At 44.5% G+C, this 19,872-nt stretch overlaps 1 protein-coding gene across 1 annotated transcript; it reads left to right on the forward strand.

Moving 5' to 3' along the window:
• The first annotated feature begins 8,042 nt into the window (after positions 1-8,042).
• On the forward strand, positions 8,043-9,308 carry LOC134615250 (beta-1,4-galactosyltransferase galt-1-like). Its single transcript, XM_063459736.1, has one exon. It carries the CDS (start codon positions 8,043-8,045, stop codon positions 9,306-9,308), a length of 1,266 nt encoding a protein of 421 aa, XP_063315806.1.
• Positions 9,309-19,872: the final 10,564 nt, after the last annotated feature.

Consider the following 19,872-nt stretch of genomic DNA (forward strand, 5'->3'; position numbering starts at 1 on the left):
GTGGAGAGAAGCATTGAGGCTAGTGGTGTTGTGCAGAGAAGCACTGAGGCTAGTGGTGTTGTGCAGAGAGGCACTGAGGCCAGTGGTGTTGTGCAGAGAGGCACTGAGGCTAGTGGTGTTGTGGAGAGAGGCACTGAGGCTAGTGGTGTTGTGGAGAGAGGCATTGAGGCTAGTGGTGTTGTGCAGAGAGGCACTGAGGCCAGTGGTGTTGTGCAGAGAGGCACTGAGGCTAGTGGTGTTGTGCAGAGAGGCACTGAGGCCAGTGGTGTTGTGCAGAGAGGCACTGAGGCTAGTGGTATTCTGCAGAAAGGCACTGAGGCCAGTGGTGTTGTGCAGAGAGGCACTGAGGCCAGTGGTGTTGTGGAGAGAGGCACTGAGGCTAGTGGTGTTGTGCAGAGAGGCACTGAGGCCAGTGGTGTTGTGCAGAGAGGCACTGAGGCTAGTGGTGTTGTGCAGAGAGGCTTGAAGACTATGGTGAGGCCTGATAGAAAGCAGTTGTTGTTGGTGGATTCCATCATAAGAGGTGTGGAGATGGACAATGGTGGTCTTGTGAGTTATCTTCCTGGAGCTACTGCTCACAGAGACAGGAGACGTATCTGTAATATTGTTAAGCAAGCAAAGCAGGAAGGGAAATTGGATGTACTTGTCCATTTAGGGACAAATGACTTGGCTTGCAATGAGGTTTCAGAGGTTAAGGAAGTTTTTAGTGTTTTTGCGAATGATATACGGCAGGTTGCTTCCACACTGTCATTCTCTGAAGTTCTGCCTGTGCATAACACTCAGAATGACAGGCGGATGCGTATTAGGGACTTTAACTTGTGGCTTGGTGAATGGTGTCGGGAGCAAGGATTTGGCTTTATTGCTCATGGTAGCTCTGTTTGGAATGGAAATAAACTGTACAAAAAAGATGGCTTGCATCTTTCTCAAAAGGGAACAAATGTTCTCAGTGAGAAGTTCAGAGGTTTTGCTAAGATGTATTTAAACTAGGAGGGGGGGGGCAAAAGGGTGATAAAACATCAATCCAATTGTCCCCCAAAACAAGGACAGAAGGTGCCTGTAGCAAGTGTGTTAAAAAATGATAAGCTTAGAGTCATGTCTACAAATGCTCGCAGTTTAGGGAATAAGATCCATGAACTTGTGGCAATAATGGCAACTGATAGTGTAGATTTAGTCGCTGTTACTGAGACATGGTATAATGAAAAAAATGACTGGGACATAGCAATACCAGGGTACTCTTTATATAGAAAAGACAGGGAAGGCAAGAAAGGGGGAGGGGTGGCCCTGTATGTGAAGGATAGCATAAAATCTAGCCTAATAAAGGTTAGTGAGACGAACATAGAGTCCATTTGGGCTACGTTAGAATTTGGTAATCACACAGTAGTTCGTGTAGGTGTGATTTATAGGCCCCCAGGACAAATTGAAGAGTTAGATAATCTACTAGTTGAAGAAATAGCTAAAATGACAATGAAGGGGGAAGTTATCACCATGGGTGACTTTAATCTTCCTGATGTGAATTGGAAAACAAAAATAGCTACTTGTGCCAGAAGCACACATATTCTAAACTCCCTACTGGGATTGTCTCTAAAACAAGACGTTGAGGAGCCAACTCGTAAAGAGGCCATACTAGATTTAGTGTTAACAAATGGAGATTTGGTATCAGATATTACTGTAGGTGAAAGTTTAGGATCCAGTGATCATCAGTCAGTGTGGTTTAATATAAGAACAGTGACTGAGTCACACCACACAAAAACAAAAGTTTTAGACTTTAGAAAAACAGACTTTTCTAAAATTAGAATATGTGTAAAGGAGTCATTATCAGACTGGAGCAACTTAAATGGAGTCCAAAATAAATGGGATTATTTAAAAGCTGCACTACTGAAGGCAACAGAAAATTGCATTAGGCTTGTCAGTAAAAGCAAAAAATTCAAGAAACCACTGTGGTACTCCGCAGATGTGGCCAAAATAGTAAAAAAACAAAAAGTTAGCATTTAGTAATTATAAAAAAAACCCAGAGTGAGGAAGACAGAATGACCTATAAGATTAGGCAGAAAGAGGCTAAGCAAGTTATAAGAGCTTCCAAATCACACACAGAAGAGAAAATAGCACAGTCAGTAAAAAAGGGGGACAAAACTTTTTTTAGATACATAAATGAGAAAAGAAAAGTAAAACAAGGATTAGTTAGATTAAAAACAAAAGAAGGAAGGTATGTAGATGAGTATAAAGGTCTAGCTGACTGCCTCAATGAATATTTTTGTTCGGCATTTACAGCTGAAAATGAAGGAAAGGGACCTCTGATAAAAAAAAGGATAAATGAGTCATTTATTACATGTGAGTTTACAGAGGAAGAGGTTCTATTTCAACTGTCAAAAGTAAAGACAAATAAGTCAATGGGACCTGATGGAATACACCCAAAGCTATTAAAAGAGCTTAGTGGTGTACTAGCAAAACCATTAACAGATTTATTTTACCAATCATTGTTAACAGGAGTAGTCCCAGAAGATTGGAAGTTAGCGAATGTTGTGCCCATTCACAAGAAAGGTAATAAGGAGGAGTCGGGCAACTATAGGCCAGTAAGCCTTACTTCAGTAGTGGGGAAAGTGATGGAAACCATGTTAAAGGATAGTATTGTTGAACATCTAAAAACACATGGATTTCAAGATCAGAGACAACATGGGTTTACTTCAGGGAGATCATGCCAAACTAATCTTATTGATTTTTTTGATTGGGTAACTAAAATTATGTAAGTATGCAGTAAGGCTTTTGACACTGTTGCACATAGAAGGCTTATCAATAAACTGCAATCTTTGAGTTTGGATTCCAATATTGTTGAATGGGTAAGGCAGTGGCTGAGTGACAGGCAACAGAGGGTTGTAGTCAATGGAGTATATTCGAAGCTTGGGCTTGTCACCAGTGGGGTACCTCAGGGATCTGTACTTGGACCCATTCTCTTTAATATTTTTATTAGTGATATTGCAGAAGGTCTTGATGGTAAGGTGTGTCTTTTTGCGGATGATACTAAGATATGTAACAGGGTTGATGTTCCAGGAGGGATAAGCCAAATGGCAAATGATTTAGGTAAACTAGAAAAATGGTCAGAGTTGTGGCAACTGACATTTAATGTGGATAAGTGCAAGATAATGCATCTTGGACGTAAAAACCCAAGGGCAGAGTATAGAATATTTGATAGAGTCCTAACCTCAACATCTGAGGAAAGGGATTTAGGGGTGATTATTTCTGATGACTTAAAGGTAGGCAGACAATGTAATCGAGCAGCAGGAAAAGCCAGCAGAATGCTTGGTTGTATAGGGAGAGGTATCAGCAGTAGAAAGAGGGAAGTGCTCATGCCATTGTACAGAACACTGGTGAGACCTCACTTGGAGTACTGTACACAGTACTGGAGACCGTATCTTCAGAAGGATATTGATACCTTAGAGAGAGTTCAAAGAAGGGCTACTAAACTGGTTCATGGATTGCAGGATAAAACTTACCAGGAAAGGTTAAAGGATCTTAACATGTATAGCTTGGAGGAAAGACGAGACAGGGGGGATATGATAGAAACATTTAAATACATAAAGGGAATCAACACAGTAAAGGAGGAGACTATATTTAAAAGAAGAAAAACTACCACAACAAGAGGACATAGTCTTAAATTAGAGGGACAAAGGTTTAAAAATAATATCAGGAAGTATTACTTTACTGAGAGGGTAGTGGATGCATGGAATAGCCTTCCAGCTGAAGTGGTAGAGGTTAACACAGTAAAGGAGTTTAAGCATGCGTGGGATAGGCATAAGGCTATCCTAACTATAAGATAAGGCCGGGGACTAATGAAAGTATTTAGAAAACTGGGCAGACTAGATGGGCCGAATGGTTCTTATCTGCCGTCACATTCTATGTTTCTATGTGGCAGATATGGATAGGTGTCAATCCATATCTGCCAAGTGACCCTATGTAGGAGGAACAGTCCCTATTCTGCTCTGTGTCAGTGTGTATCAGGGATCCTTAGTGTGCCTGGAGAGGACTAATTGCCAGCCTCCTGCCCTGTGACTATGGCCCCTGGAAGATTTTGCCCTTTTAGATACTTTATTTGGGCATAGTGAATTTTATTAGACTGGTTCTGGCCCTTTAAATGCTCTGACAAAGGATCTGCAGTTTTGCACTTCGGATGCAGAGTGTGAAGGGGACCCCCTGTTTTATGGACCTAGTTTGACTGTTTTATCCCCCCCCCCCCCCCCCCTCTTAGAACACCATTTAAATACTTTATAACTGTCATATTTTCAAACACTGACTGACCCGTTTAACTGTCACTTTGTTTCCTCGGAGGGGGGGTTGTTTTGCTGAGTGCTGTGGCTTTGGTGCTCATTAAACAGACCGGCCTGGCCCTTTCTTGAAGCCTGGGCTCGTGTTTGGGGGTCGGGATAGGCCTGCAGTGCTGATGGTGTCAATTGAAATCCTCGGCAAGAACTAGGAGCATCGATTGGCGGAGGTAATCGGTCAGAGTGCCAGCGGGTCCGTCACACTAAGGACAGGTGTCAATCCATATCTGCCAAGTGACCCTATGTAGGGGGAACAGTCCCTATTCTGCTCTGTGTCAGTGTGTATCAGGGATCCTTAGGATAGGTGTCAATCCATATCTGCCAAGTGACCCTATGTAGGGGGAACAGTCCCTATTCTGCTCTGTGTCAGTGTGTATCAGGGATCCTTAGGATAGGTGTCAATCCATATCTGTCAAGTGACCCTATGTAGGGGGAACAGTCTCTATTCTGCTCTGTGTCAGTGTGTATCAGGGATCCTTAGGATAGATGTCAATCCATATCTGCCAAGCGACCCTATGTAGGGGGAACAGTCTCTATTCTGCTCTGTGTCAGTGTGTATCAGGGATCCTTAGGATAGATGTCAATCCATATCTGCCAAGTGACCCTATGTAGGGGGAACAGTCTCTATTCTGCTCTGTGTCAGTGTGTATCAGGGATCCTTAGGATAGGTGTCAATCCATATCTGTCAAGTGACCCTATGTAGGGGGAACAGTCCCTATTCTGCTCTGTGTCAGTGTGTATCAGGGATCATTAGGATAGGTGTCAATCCATATCTGCCAAGTGACTCTATGTAGGGGGAACAGTCCCTATTCTGCTCTGTGTCAGTGTGTATCAGGGATCCTTAGGATAGGTGTCAATCCATATCTGCCAAGCGACCCTATGTAGGGGGAACAGTCTCTATTCTGCTCTGTGTCAGTGTGTATCAGGGATCCTTAGGATAGGTGTCAATCCATATCTGTCAAGTGACCCTATGTAGGGGGAACAGTCCCTATTCTGCTCTGTGTCAGTGTGTATCAGGGATCATTAGGATAGGTGTCAATCCATATCTGCCAAGTGACTCTATGTAGGGGGAACAGTCCCTATTCTGCTCTGTGTCAGTGTGTATCAGGGATCCTTAGGATAGGTGTCAATCCATATCTGCCAAGTGACCCTATGTAGGGGGAACAGTCCCTATTCTGCTCTGTGTCAGTGTGTATCAGGGATCCTTAGGATAGGTGTCAATCCATATCTGTCAAGTGACCCTATGTAGGGGGAACAGTCTCTATTCTGCTCTGTGTCAGTGTGTATCAGGGATCCTTAGGATAGGTGTCAATCCATATCTGCCAAGCGACCCTATGTAGGAGGAACAGTCTCTATTCTGCTCTGTGTCAGTGTGTATCAGGGATCATTAGGATAGGTGTCAATCCATATCTGTCAAGTGACCCTTTGTAGGGGGAACAGTCTCTATTCTGCTCTGTGTCAGTGTGTATCAGGGATCATTAGGATAGGTGTCAATCCATATCTGCCAAGTGACCCTATGTAGGGGGAACAGTCCCTATTCTGCTCTGTGTCAGTGTGTATCAGGGATCCTTAGGATAGGTGTCAATCCATATCTGCCAAGTGACCCTATGTAGGGGGAACAGTCTCTATTCTGCTCTGTGTCAGTGTGTATCAGGGATCATTAGGATAGGTGTCAATCCATATCTGCCAAGCGACCCTATGTAGGGGGAACAGTCTCTATTCTGCTCTGTGTCAGTGTGTATCAGGGATCCTTAGGATAGGTGTCAATCCATATCTGCCAAGCGACCCTATGTAGGAGGAACAGTCTCTATTCTGCTCTGTGTCAGTGTGTATCAGGGATCATTAGGATAGGTGTCAATCCATATCTGCCAAGTGACCCTATGTAGGGGGAACAGTCCCTATTCTGCTCTGTGTCAGTGTGTATCAGGGGTTTTGAGGACAGGTGTCAATCCATATCTGCCAAGTGACCCTATGTAGGGGGAACAGTCCCTATTCTGCTCTGTGTCAGTGTGTATCAGGGGTTTTGAGGACAGGTGTCAATCCATATCTGCCAAGTGACCCTATGTAGGGGGAACAGTCCCTATTCTGCTCTGTGTCAGTGTGTATCAGGGATCCTTAGGATAGGTGTCAATCCATATCTGCCAAGTGACCCTATGTAGGGGGAACAGTCCCTATTCTGCTCTGTGTCAGTGTGTATCAGGGATCATTAGGACAGGTGTCAATCCATATCTGCCAAGCGACCCTATGTAGGGGGAACAGTCTCTATTCTGCTCTGTGTCAGTGTGTATCAGGGATCCTTAGGATAGGTGTCAATCCATATCTGCCAAGTGACCCTATGTAGGGGGAACAGTCTCTATTCTGCTCTGTGTCAGTGTGTATCAGGGATCATTAGGATAGGTGTCAATCCATATCTGCCAAGTGACCCTATGTAGGGGGAACAGTCCCTATTCTGCTCTGTGTCGGTGTGTATCAGGGATCATTAGGACAGGTGTCAATCCATATCTGCCAAGCGACCCTATGTAGGGGGAACAGTCCCTATTCTGCTCTGTCAGTGTGTATCAGGGATCATTAGGACAGGTGTCAATCCATATCTGCCAAGTGACCCTATGTAGGGGGAACAGTCCCTATTCTGCTCTGTCAGTGTGTATCAGGGATCATTAGGACAGGTGTCAATCCATATCTGGCAAGTGACCCTATGTAGGGGGAACAGTCCCTATTCTGCTCTGTGTCGGTGTGTATCAGGGATCATTAGGATAGGTGTCAATCCATATCTGCCAAGTGACCCTATGTAGGGGGAACAGTCCCTATTCTGCTCTGTGTCAGTGTGTATCAGGGATCCTTAGGATAGGTGTCAATCCATATCTGCCAAGTGACCCTATGTAGGGGGAACAGTCCCTATTCTGCTCTGTCAGTGTGTATCAGGGATCATTAGGACAGGTGTCAATCCATATCTGCCAAGTGACCCTATGTAGGGGGAACAGTCCCTATTCTGCTCTGTCAGTGTGTATCAGGGATCATTAGGACAGGTGTCAATCCATATCTGCCAAGTGACCCTATGTAGGGGGAACAGTCCCTATTCTGCTCTGTGTCGGTGTGTATCAGGGATCCTTAGGATAGGTGTCAATCCATATCTGCCAAGTGACCCTATGTAGGAGGAACAGTCCCTATTCTGCTCTGTGTCGGTGTGTATCAGGGATCATTAGGATAGGTGTCAATCCATATCTGCCAAGCGACCCTATGTAGGGGGAACAGTCCCTATTCTGCTCTGTGTCAGTGTGTATCAGGGGCTTTGAGGACAGGTGTCAATGTTAGGTGATTTCTGCCCTTTATGGATTAAAACCAGACTCTGCATCAACTGTGTAATTTTCCATGGGAGTTTTGCCATAGATCCCACTCCGGCATGCCACAGTCCAGGTGTTAGTCCCCTTGAAACAACTTTTCCATCACTATTGTGGCCAGAAAGAGTCCCTGTGGGTTTTAAAATTCGCCTGCCCATTGAAGTCAATGGCGGTTCGCCCGGTTCGCAAACATTTGCGGAAGTTAACGCTTGCCGTTCGCGAACCGAAAATTTTGTGTTCGCGACATCACTAGAGATAACGCTTCCCATTTTTCAGCATGTAATACAATTTGTGAGCGTTGGAGAAGAGGTTACAATAAGGTTTTCGTTCAGTTTATTTACATTTTTCTTTTCTTTCTGCAGGTGGCCAAGACAAGAGCATTGGTTGAATCATGAGGACATATTTCTACATCATTAATGTCCTTGTTTCCATTTTATGGCTTTCATTTATTTATCACCACCAAGTGAAAATTAAACCTAGAAATTCTTCTAACATTGCAAACAGCACAATAACGGCTCTGGGTGATAACCAGACCTTTATCCTGGCTCCGTACTATGACCCCCGAGGACCCACACCCATTATCCGGGTACTTGCCATTATACATCATTCAGTGAGAGAGCTTTATTGTTGGTTCCACTGTATCCATAGCTCCTCCGTGACAGTCAGAGCTCAGATAGACCTTCACAGAGACAGGTTTGAGCATCCATATGGGACGGCTGACCTGTTATGTACTGAGCCTCCAAACTGTTCCTATCATTACATATCTGCCCATTGGTCCAATGCCACAAACATAACTCAGCTGCCGTTGTTTGAAGTCAGAAACCGTCCTCCTCATACTCTGTCTGTCAATTTCACTGTCTGCATTTCCACCATGTACGGAGATTATAATAATGTTCTACAGACTATCCAGAGCATTGAAATGTATAAACTGCTTGGAGCTGGAAGAGTTACTCTCTATGTCAACAAGTGTCATGAGAATGTGGACAAAGTCTTACAATATTACGTGGAAGAGGGAATTCTAGAGGTCGTTCCTTGGCCAATAGACAAATTCCTACGAACATCTACTGACTGGTATTATAACTCGAATTCCAAAAATCAGATTGGTTACTATGGACAAACAGCCACTTTAAATGACTGTCTGTACAGGAATATGTATAGAAGTAAGTTTGTCTTCCTTAATGACATTGATGAAATCATTCTTCCAGTGAAACTCCATGATTGGGGGTCATTAATGGAGAATCTTCAAAAGAAATATCCAGAGAGCAGCGTCTTTCTCTTTGAAAACCATGTTTTTTTCCCATCTGCCAACAAATCTAGATTGAATATGTGGACAAATATTTCTGGGGTTAATATCCTTCTTCACACTCTTCGAAAATCTAAAGTTGAAAACCCTTTTTCAAACAATAAATTACTAGTAGACCCCAGAAAAGTCTTTCAGACATCAATCCATAATGTTTTGAAGAGAGAAGGAAAAACAACTTTGGTCACGAGAGAAATGGCTATTTCGTTTCATGCTAAGAATATCACACCACATGTTCCTAAAGATTCGCTCACTGAAGACAGGACCCTGTGGAGATTTAATGTGTCCTTAGAGCAAAATTCTAATAAAGTTATCCAGGAAGTTTTACCCATTATTAATATGTCAGATAGGGTGTAAGGAAAACAGGTGTGAGTGTTTTAATAAAAAAAAATCTGTTATATGTACTGCACATAAAGATATATGAAGAACTAGACCAATATTTATCATTTTTATTGGAAACAAAGATTAACTCCAAGTATGGCTGTATTACATATGGATATGACGGGCATCAATAAAGACCTATCATCTTAATGGCTGTGAAAAACTCAATAGCCAGGAACTGGAAATCTCCTAAGGTAGACAACTGGTCTAAGATCGACGCTCAAAGCATTATTCAAAATGGAAAGGGCCATCACTACACCTACTGGGATAAATGCATTCAAAAATGTGACCCTGAATAATGAGGTTTTCTTCTTTACCCTCTCTTTTCTCAGTGGGTTTTTCCTGTTTTTCTTTTCTAGCCGTAGGGTTTCTATCCGTTTATGGAAATATATGGGCCCCTCTCCTCGAACTTTATATGGGAATTATTATTTTTTTTTCCTTTCTTTTCTTTGTTACACCGCGAACCGAGCAAATGTCTGCCCAAATGTCTGTATGTTTGTTAGTCAGTCTGTCTTGTATTTGAAAGTTTAATAAAATTGTAATAGTGTCAAATAAACAAAATAACGAAACAGAAATTAAGTAGATAAGGATAGAGAGAAAAGGAGAAACTGAGTAACACATATGATGATTTGGTATTTGATAACTTCCTCTATGATTACTCAAGAAATGAAACAACAAATACCATATTGTGATGTTGTTAATATATATATATATATATATTAAAAATATAAATGGTCATTTTTGTAAAATACTAACGACTAAATTTGCTTCACAATCACACGCATAGCAACATAAAAACGCATTTATAGATAACTACATGCACATACACACACACACATAGATAGATACATATATATATATATATATATAGTAAAACAAAAAATTCTATCACTCTAACTTATTTATATATGGCCTGGTGCCCAGCAAAGAAACAGTATAAAATAGAGAAAAATACCAGCACTCCAGGTCTTCCAAGCAATGAGGTTTATTTTATGTCAATCAAAAGTCACCGTTTCAGCCCTAGTTCAGGGCTTTCATCAGGACACATATTTCTTATGTGTCCTGATGAAAGCCCTGAACTAGGGCTGAAACGTTGACTTTGGATTGACAGAAAATAAACCTCATTGCTTGGAAGACCTAGAGTGCCGGTATTTTTCTCTATTTTATATATATATAAGATGCCAAAATACCAGATGTTTGCAGAATGCAATGATACCTTTTTTATTGGACTAACATATTACGTAAAAGACAAGCTTTCAAGAGTTTTCCTCTCTTCCTCAGGTCTGAATCAATACTGATCAATCTGATTCTGAGTCTAAAGGAACACTATAGGGTCAGGAACACAAACATTTATTCCTGTCCCTATAGTGTTAAATACACTAGCTAGCCCTTTGGCTTTCCCTAAATATACTAAATCTCACCTTTTTTCCAGTATACTGGTGCTGGCTCTGCCCCTGATCTGCCTCTTTGGCTGACATCATCAGATGTGATGAGCTCAGCCAATCAGAATAGTTTCCCATGGAAACGCATTGGACTGGCTGAGATTGTAAATTCTAATTATCTCAGCCAAGGAGGTAGGGCGGGGGTGGAGCCAAATGCCGCCCTGGCCAATCAGCATCTCCTCATAGAGATTCATTGCATTAATGCATCTCCATCAGGAAAGTTCAGTATCTCCATGCAGAGGGTGGAGACACTGAATGTCAGTCACACTGTGCAGCACTGCCCCAGGAAGCACCTCTAGCAGCCATCTGAGGAGTGGCCAGTGGAGGTATCACTAGGCTGCAATGTAAACACTGCATTTTCTCATGATTATACTCACCAAAACATATACAATAAGCTGTAGTTGTTCTGGTGACTATAGTGTCTATTTAACACAGAAAACAATTGATGTTAGAGAAGGGGGGGGGGGGTTAGTAGGGTGTCATGAATAGCAGACAATGTGCCTGAGAGTGAACAGTGCAGATTATTACTAATATTATTATTGGTATTTATATAGCCCCAACTCATTTCGCTGTGCGTTACACTAATATAAAGGGGGAAATTTAACAATAAATGGGACAATTACAAAATGTTCCAAGAACAAGAGGTAGATGAGGACCCTTCTCAAACAGTCTAGAAGAGGTAGTGTTATTAGACACAATAGGATGGGCATCAAGTGGAGCAGCCACAAAACAAGGTGGGAAAGTAGCAGAACTGGAGGTGAGACTGGAGTGTAGGAGAGAGCCAGAGACAGATTTGGGTTTGTGACATCAACGTTACTCTGGGAGGCCATAGGCATTTCTGAAAAGATGGGCTTTGAGAGATTTCTGAAACAATTGAAGACTAGGCAGGCTACGGGGGGAGAGTTAGAGAGCCGTGAGTTGGCAGAAAAGATACGAGCAGAGGACAGGAGAAGGAGAAGGCAGAACAGAGACATTAAGATGTGTGTTTATTTAAAGTCTTGGTAGTGTGTGAGACAGCCAGAGTCTACATTAAGTCCTTTATTTCTGGTGTTGAAATGTGTGATCATTTTCATGTCAAGATCTGCCCTTTAAGAACTTTAATCCTGAAGTTTTGGATGTAGTGACCAGTCTGGGTGAAGTGATGACCAACAGGGGTACAATATCCGTTAAGGCCAGTTTCTCCAATGTAGCAACCTTTGTCACACTCTGTACACTGTTATCATGTACACAATGTTTGCACCACAAAGCTGCACCGTTCACTTTCTGCTATTTATGACACCCCTTTCACCCCCCTCTCACTCCCCTTCTCTAACATCAGTAGTTTTAAGTATTAAACTATCAGATTGATCAGACCTGAGGAAGAGGTAAACTCTCGAAATATTGTGTTAGTCCAATAAAAATGTATCATTGCATACTGCAATACTCTGGGATTTATATATATAAAAGGTATCATTGCATACTGCAATACTCTGGGATTTATATATATAAAAGGTATCATTACATACTGCAATACTCTGGGATTTATATATATAAAAGGTATCATTGCATACTGCAATACTCTGGGATTTATATATATAAAAGGTATCATTGCATACCGCAATACTCTGGGATTTATATATATAAAAGGTATCATTGCATACTGCAATACTCTGGGATTTATATATATATAAAAGGTATCACTGCATACTGCCATACTCTGGGATATATATATATAAACGGTATCATTACATACTGAAATACTCTGGGATTTACATATATAACAGGTATCATCGCATACTGCAATCCTCTGGGATTTATATATATAAAAGGTATCATTGCATACTGCAATACACTGGGATTTATATATATAAAAGGTATCATTGCATACTGCAATACTCTGGGATTTATATATATATATATAAGGTATCATTGCATACTGCAATACTCTGGGATTTATATATATAAAAGGTATCATTGCATACTGCAATACTCTGGGATTTATATATATAAAAGGTATCATTACATACTGCAATACTCTGGGATTTATATATATAAAAGGTATCATTGCATACTGCAATACTCTGGGATTTATATATATAAAAGGTATCATTGCATACCGCAATACTCTGGGATTTATATATATAAAAGGTATCATTGCATACTGCAATACTCTGGGATTTATATATATATAAAAGGTATCACTGCATACTGCCATACTCTGGGATATATATATATAAACGGTATCATTACATACTGAAATACTCTGGGATTTACATATATAACAGGTATCATCGCATACTGCAATCCTCTGGGATTTATATATATAAAAGGTATCATTGCATACTGCAATACACTGGGATTTATATATATAAAAGGTATCATTGCATACTGCAATACTCTGGGATTTATATATATATATATAAGGTATCATTGCATACTGCAATACTCTGGGATTTATATATATAAAAGGTATCATTGCATACCGCAATACTCTGGGATTTATATATATAAAAGGTATCATTGCATACTGCAATACTCTGGGATTGATATATATAAAAGGTATCATTGCATACTGCAATGCTCTGGGATTTATATATATAAAAGGTATCATTGCATACTGTAATACTCTGGGATTTATATATATAAAAGGTATCATTGCATACTGCAATACTCTGGGCTTTATATATATAAAAGGTATCACTGCATACTGCAATGCTCTGGGATTTATATATATAAAGGTATCATTGCATACTGCAATACTCTCGGATTTCTATATATATAAAAGGTATCACTGCATACTGCAATACTCTGGGATTTATATATATAAAAGGTATCACTGCATACTGCAATACTCTGGGATTTATATATATAAAAGGTATCACTGCATACTGCCATACTCTGGGATATATATATATATATAAAAGGTATCATTGCATACTGCAATACTCTGGGATTTATATATATAAAAGGTATCATTGCATACCGCAATACTCTAAGATTTATATATATAAACGGTATGATTGCATACTGCCTGTAGCGGAGTAGAGGTACGATCCAAGGTAGCTCCGCTGGTAGACAGGAACAGCAATCCAATACAGATATCAAACGGGTAGCGTGGTTACAATCCCTTCCCTCCAAGAACTAGACGACACATAGCTTGGAGGTCAACTGTCAGCTTTATTCACACAATTTCTTTTATGGCTTTCTCCCATGCAAGGGAGGTAACTCAAAACAACCAATCACCTCACAATCCCCTCCCCTCCCTCTCCTCCCCTTAGATTAGCAGGTAAATTAATTAGAGGGAACCGAGTTTTCCCCAGTTTCTGAATGTCCCCTAAATACGGGGGGTACGAGGATAAATGAGGGGTCCCCTGGTAGGTCTGCTCTGGGTGAGAAACATACTCAAATTTCACCCAGATCAGACCAGGGGTTCGGGAGTTACAGAGATTTTAAGATTTGACCGACTGCAGGGACACAGTAGCCGAAAACAGCTCCATAGATCCTGGCCCTGTAGTCGGTCTACTTCACTGAATAAAAAGTGCCGAATGGCTCAGCCATCCGACCCCAATCTTTGGTTCGGATGAATCCCCTAGACTGGGGAATGCAAACTACCGAACGGCGGGCCGTTCGGTAGTTTGGATCATACGGTTTGGTGATCCTGGAGGTCTGAGCGGTGTCTGGGTAGTCGAGCGTCCGATTTTAGTTCCAGACGCTCGACGACCAAACACCGCTGTTCGGCAGTTAAGATGGCCGCCGCCACGTGGAGATTAGGCGAACGGCGGCCACCCACGGACCCAGTTAACAGTACGTGCAACATTGTGTCTCTCTGAACAGGAGACACACGACCACAGCAGGGTGGTCTGGCATTTCGGTACTTTTAATCGGTTCCCGAACCGGGTAAGTATATCTGGCTCGGGGACCGATTACATTAACCTGCTGGACAACATACATTATATACATAGATATATAGAGCTAAGTACAACGGCATTATAACTAAGAGTCTCTGGTGGCTGCTTCTGCCACAATGCTCCCCCAGAACCAAGCCAGCATACACAGTCTGATCCCAACGGATCGGCTTGGGGATGTCTGGAGGAGTACCCACAGATCACTTGTCCAGTTCTGTTTGTCGAGATAACCCGTCAGCATTTCCATTGAGCTTCCCCGGGCGATATTGGATATTGAAATCAAATGGCTGAAGCGCTAAGCTCCAGCGCAGCAGTCTGGCATTGTCTCCTGACACCCGGTTCAGCCAGACCAACGGGTTGTGATCTGTGAGCAGGGAAAATGTTTGTCCATACAAATAGGGCTGTAGTTTCTTGAGGGCCCACACCACGGCAAGGCATTCCTTTTCGATGGCGGCGTAGCTTACTTCTCTGGGTAAAAGTTTTCGGCTGAGGTAAGCTACGGGGTGTTCACCGCCATCGGCTCCGATCTGGCTCAGTACTGCTCCCAATCCGAACATTGAAGCGTCTGTATGGACGAGAAAGCGTTTAGTCGGATCGGGAGCAGCCAACACAGGGGCATTAACAAGGGCATTTTTTAGGAGTTGGAAGGCCTGTTCACACTCTGGGGCCCATACTACTAATTTGGGAAGGTTTTTGCGGGTTAAGTCGGTAAGGGGCTTGGCTAGGGCGCTGTAGTTAGGTACAAACTTTCGGTAATATCCTGCCGTCCCCAAAAAGGCTAGTACCTGGGTTTTAGTGCGGGGAGTTGGCCATTTAGCTACGGCCTCTATTTTGGCTGGTTCGGGTTTTTGGTGGCCGCTGCCTACTCGGTGTCCGAGGTATTGGACCTCGGCCATCCCTATATGGCATTTACTGGGCTTGAGGGTCAGTCCGGCTTCCCGGATGCGGTCTAGTACTGCTCCGATATGGTCTAGATGATCGGCCCAGGAGTAGCTAAAGATGGCTATGTCGTCTAGATAGGCGCAAGCGTATTCCTGAAACCCGTCCAATAGACGGTCCACCATCCTCTGGAAGGTGGCCGGGGCGTTCTTCATCCCAAATGGCATGACCCGGAATTGGTACAGGCCAAATGGGGTGACGAAGGCCGACTTGGGAATGGCGTCCTCGGCTAGAGGAATTTGCCAATATCCTTTACAAAGGTCAATGGTGGTTAAGTATTTCCCCCTAGCCATTTTGTCTAATAGCTCGTCTATCCGGGGCATGGGATAGGCATCGGATATGGTTTTATCATTGAGCCTCCGGTAATCTACACAGAAGCGGGTAGTTCCATCCCGCTTTGGCACGAGTACTACGGGGGATGCCCAGGGGCTATCTGAATGCTCAATTACCCCTAACTGCAACATTTCCTTCAGTTCCTTGTACATGTTCCCCCTCACTGCTTCGGGAATGCGGTAGGGCGGTTGACGGAGTGGGACCGGATCTAGGGTTTCTACCCGATGGGTAGCTAACGGGGTATATCCCGGGAGGTTGGAAAAAGTGGCTCCTTTTTCCCTAATTAAACTTTGGGCCTGAGCTTTTTCCTGGGGATTCAAGCGGTCTCCTAGCTGTACGGCTGCGAGATCCTCTTGTAGCGTTTCTCGGGCCAGCATGTCAGGGAGGGGTAGGTTATCTGTGTCCTCTGCAGCCGAGGCGCAGATGGCGGATACTTCCTCTGTGCGCTCGTGGTAGGGCTTCAGCATGTTCACATGGAACATGCGTCGGTCCCCGGTCCCGGCGCAGGGGCCGATTATATAGGTGGTATCGCAGACCTGCTCTACCACCTTGAATGGGCCCCGCCAGGAAGCCTGCAGCTTGTCAGTAGGGACGGGGCGTAAGACTAGTACTTTCTGGCCGACCTGAAAGCTGCGGTCCCTAGCTCCCTTATCATACCAGTGGCGCTGGCGTGTCTGGGCCGCCTGGAGGTTGTTGCGCACAGCTCGGGTCAATTCCTCCAGGCGGTTCCGAAACTCCAACACATAGGGTACGATAGGGGTGCCGTCAATGGTCGTCCCCCCCTCCCAGTGTTCCCTTATTAGGTCTAGGGGTCCCCTTACCCTCCTTCCGAACAACAGTTCGAAGGGAGAGAACCCAGTGGACTCTTGGGGCACCTCTCGGTAGGCGAACAGGAGATGGGGTAAGAACCGCTCCCAGTTCTTCTGAGTGGCTACGAACGTGCGGATCATTTGTTTTAAGGTCCCATTAAACCGTTCGCAGAGGCCATTGGACTGGGGGTGGTATGGGGAATTAAGGATAGGTCGGACCCCGCATACTTTCCAAAGCTGTTGCGTGACCTCGGCCGTGAATTGGGTACCCTGATCTGAAATGATCTCCCGGGGGATCCCCATATGGGTAAAGATACGCATGAGGGCGTCTACTATGGTCTCTGCGTGTACATTCGTTAGGGCTACTGCTTCGGGGTATCTAGTGGCATAATCTACCACGGTCAATATGTATTTCTTACCAGACGGGCTTTTTTGTTTCAGTGGTCCGATAATGTCTACCGCTACTCGGCTAAAGGGTTCTTCAATAATGGGCAGGGTGTGTAGTTTGGCCTTGTATCGGTCCCCCCGCTTTCCCACTCTCTGACAGGTATCGCAAGTATTACAGTATTGCTTAATATCCTGTGATATCCCTGGCCAGAAGAAGTTCTGTAGCAGCCGATGTTTGGTTCGGCTGATCCCTAGGTGTCCAGACAGGGGAATGTCGTGGGCGATTCGCATTAACTCTTGTCGATACTTTCGAGGCACAATTAACTGTTTAATGGGTACAGGAATCGACCCGGCTACTACCTTTTCTGCATACCGGTATAATAACCCCTTATCCCAAGCATATCTCTCCCCCTCTCTGCCAGTCTGGTCTTTATCTATTCGGTCCTTGTAAACCTGTAGGGACGGGTCCAGGGCGACCTCGCTACCAAATTCTAATGGGGCAGCCCAGGGTAATACAGTGTGATCAGGGGGGTTTGTGCTTACCTGAGCCTCAGAGTCAAGGTGGGGTGCCGTGGTGCGAGCCTGTTGGCGGGTGACGACCGGGTAAGCTTCCTGTGGAGGAGGCCGGGTAACAAACGCGGAAGTTAGCTCCCCCAAATCGTTCCCCAAAATCACATCGGCAGGTAGGTCCTGCATCATCCCCACTTCAATTTGTCCTGCCCCCGCTCCCCAGTCCAAATGTAGTTTAGCAGTGGGTACCTTGTGTAACGGCTACCCAGATAGAGAGAGGGTTTCTGCCGTTGAAGACGTCCTTTTTCCCTGCAAGCTGCTGTGGAGAAGTAGGCTGATGTAATCCCATCCACGATATCCAGAGTGAGGAGCAGGTTCAGCTATAAACAGGAGCAGAATAATATTCCCAAATAATCCCCTTCCAAGAACGAGACGAGGCTACGTTTTGAAGGGTCAAGATGAACTGAGGACTGGAACACCCAGCCTGCTTTTTATTAGAAATAGATACACACAGAACACTCCCAGGGGGAGGATGAAAACAACCAATAATACAGATGGTAACACCCCCACGTCTCCTCCCCTCAGATAACTACATAACCCAATTAAAATGTCCACATTTTTCCACCAGTTCTGGATGTACCCCAAAAACAGGGGGTACAGCTTTAAATCCGGTAGCGCTGGATAGCTCTCCTTCAGGGGGACAATATATCCAAAAATCACCCCATTCGGATGTACAGTTCGGGAGATACAACGTTCCAAAGTTTTGACCGACCGCACAGACCAACTAGCCGAAATTAGTTCCATGAGTTTTGGCCTTGCGGTCGGTCTCCGTTCGCACGGTAAAAAGGTATGATACTCTGGCCATCCATGCGAATTGCGGGGTTCGCTGGAATCCCCATAGATGATTGCATATAACTACCGAACGAGGGGACGTTCGGTAGTTTCCGTGCGAACTTATGGAGGTCTGGAGGATTCAGCGGTGTTCGCCTGTTTGCGTATCCGTTTTCAGTTCCATGCGGTTACAGGCAAACACCGCTGTTCGCACACAAGATGGCCGCGAACACGTGGAAAGTCCCGAAATGGCGGCCACCTCTGCATTACACGTGAAATTCGCACGGAACCAGACGAACAGAGGAATGGAGCGAATGGATGTGTAAATTGTAATTCCCTGGTTTGTTTCACATCCACCAGAGGTTGTTAGGGATCTGTTACACCTTGTATATAGCTCCCCCTGCCACTCGAACTGCAATGCACTCCCCAGTGAGATGGTTCGGGGCCACTAAATGGTTCCGTACCAGAGTGATGGTGGCCCCAGAATCTCTTAACCCCTCCAGCCGCTTGCCCTCCACATGGACCACTTGTCGGTGGCCCTGGCGGTTGTCTGAGGCCGCCTGGACCGGGTTTACCTCATGGAGGGTGCCCAAGGGTTCTGCTATTTGGGTAGGGGTGAAAGGTTGAGCCCAGGGCCTGCCCTGATAGCAGTGTACCGCGGCTCGGGGGGTGGTTGGTGGTCGTTGAGGGGTCCAGGCTGGTCTGGCCCGGTTTTGGGGACAGTCTTGTTGCATGTGACCCAGCTGGTTACATGCATGGCACCGGACAGATGCCCGGTTGTTGTACCGGGGGGTTTGAGACGGGTAGGTCCCCCCTGGTCGGGGCGGATTTACTGGGGTAAGCTGGGGAACAGCTGGAGTAGATTGCACTCTACTGGATACATGCTGTTCCCGTCGGGAGTCCTGATGCTCATCTGCTAGTTGAGCGGCCTCATGCAGAGTATGGGGCTTACGTTCTCTTACCCAGATCTGTAACTGTGGAGACAAACGTCGGTAGAACTGCTCCAGCATCATCAATTGCTTGATCTCTTGGGCCGTGACGGCTTTGGCTGCCTCAAGCCACCCGTCAGCTGCCCGTTGTAGGCGGTGTGCAAATTCTGCATGTGAGTCTTTTTCTGATTTGGGTAATTCCCGGAACTGTGTTCGGTATGCTTCAGGTGTAAGGGCATACCGTGCGAGCAAGGTTTGTTTTACCTTTTGATAGTCCCTGATATCCTCTGCCGGCATAGCTCGGTAGGCATCTGCTGCGCGGCCGGATAGGTTACCCGCTAGCACTCGTACTTGTTCTTCAGTGCTAATGGCATGTAGCTGGCACAAAAGTTCAAAGTTCTGTAAATAGCCATCAATGTCCCCCTCGGTATCATTAAATGCTTTGAATACCTGGTACGGTATTTTAGCTTTCGCTG

The sequence above is a fragment of the Pelobates fuscus genome, chromosome 6 (assembly GCF_036172605.1).
Source record: "Pelobates fuscus isolate aPelFus1 chromosome 6, aPelFus1.pri, whole genome shotgun sequence".
NCBI classification, from domain to species: domain Eukaryota; kingdom Metazoa; phylum Chordata; class Amphibia; order Anura; family Pelobatidae; genus Pelobates; species Pelobates fuscus.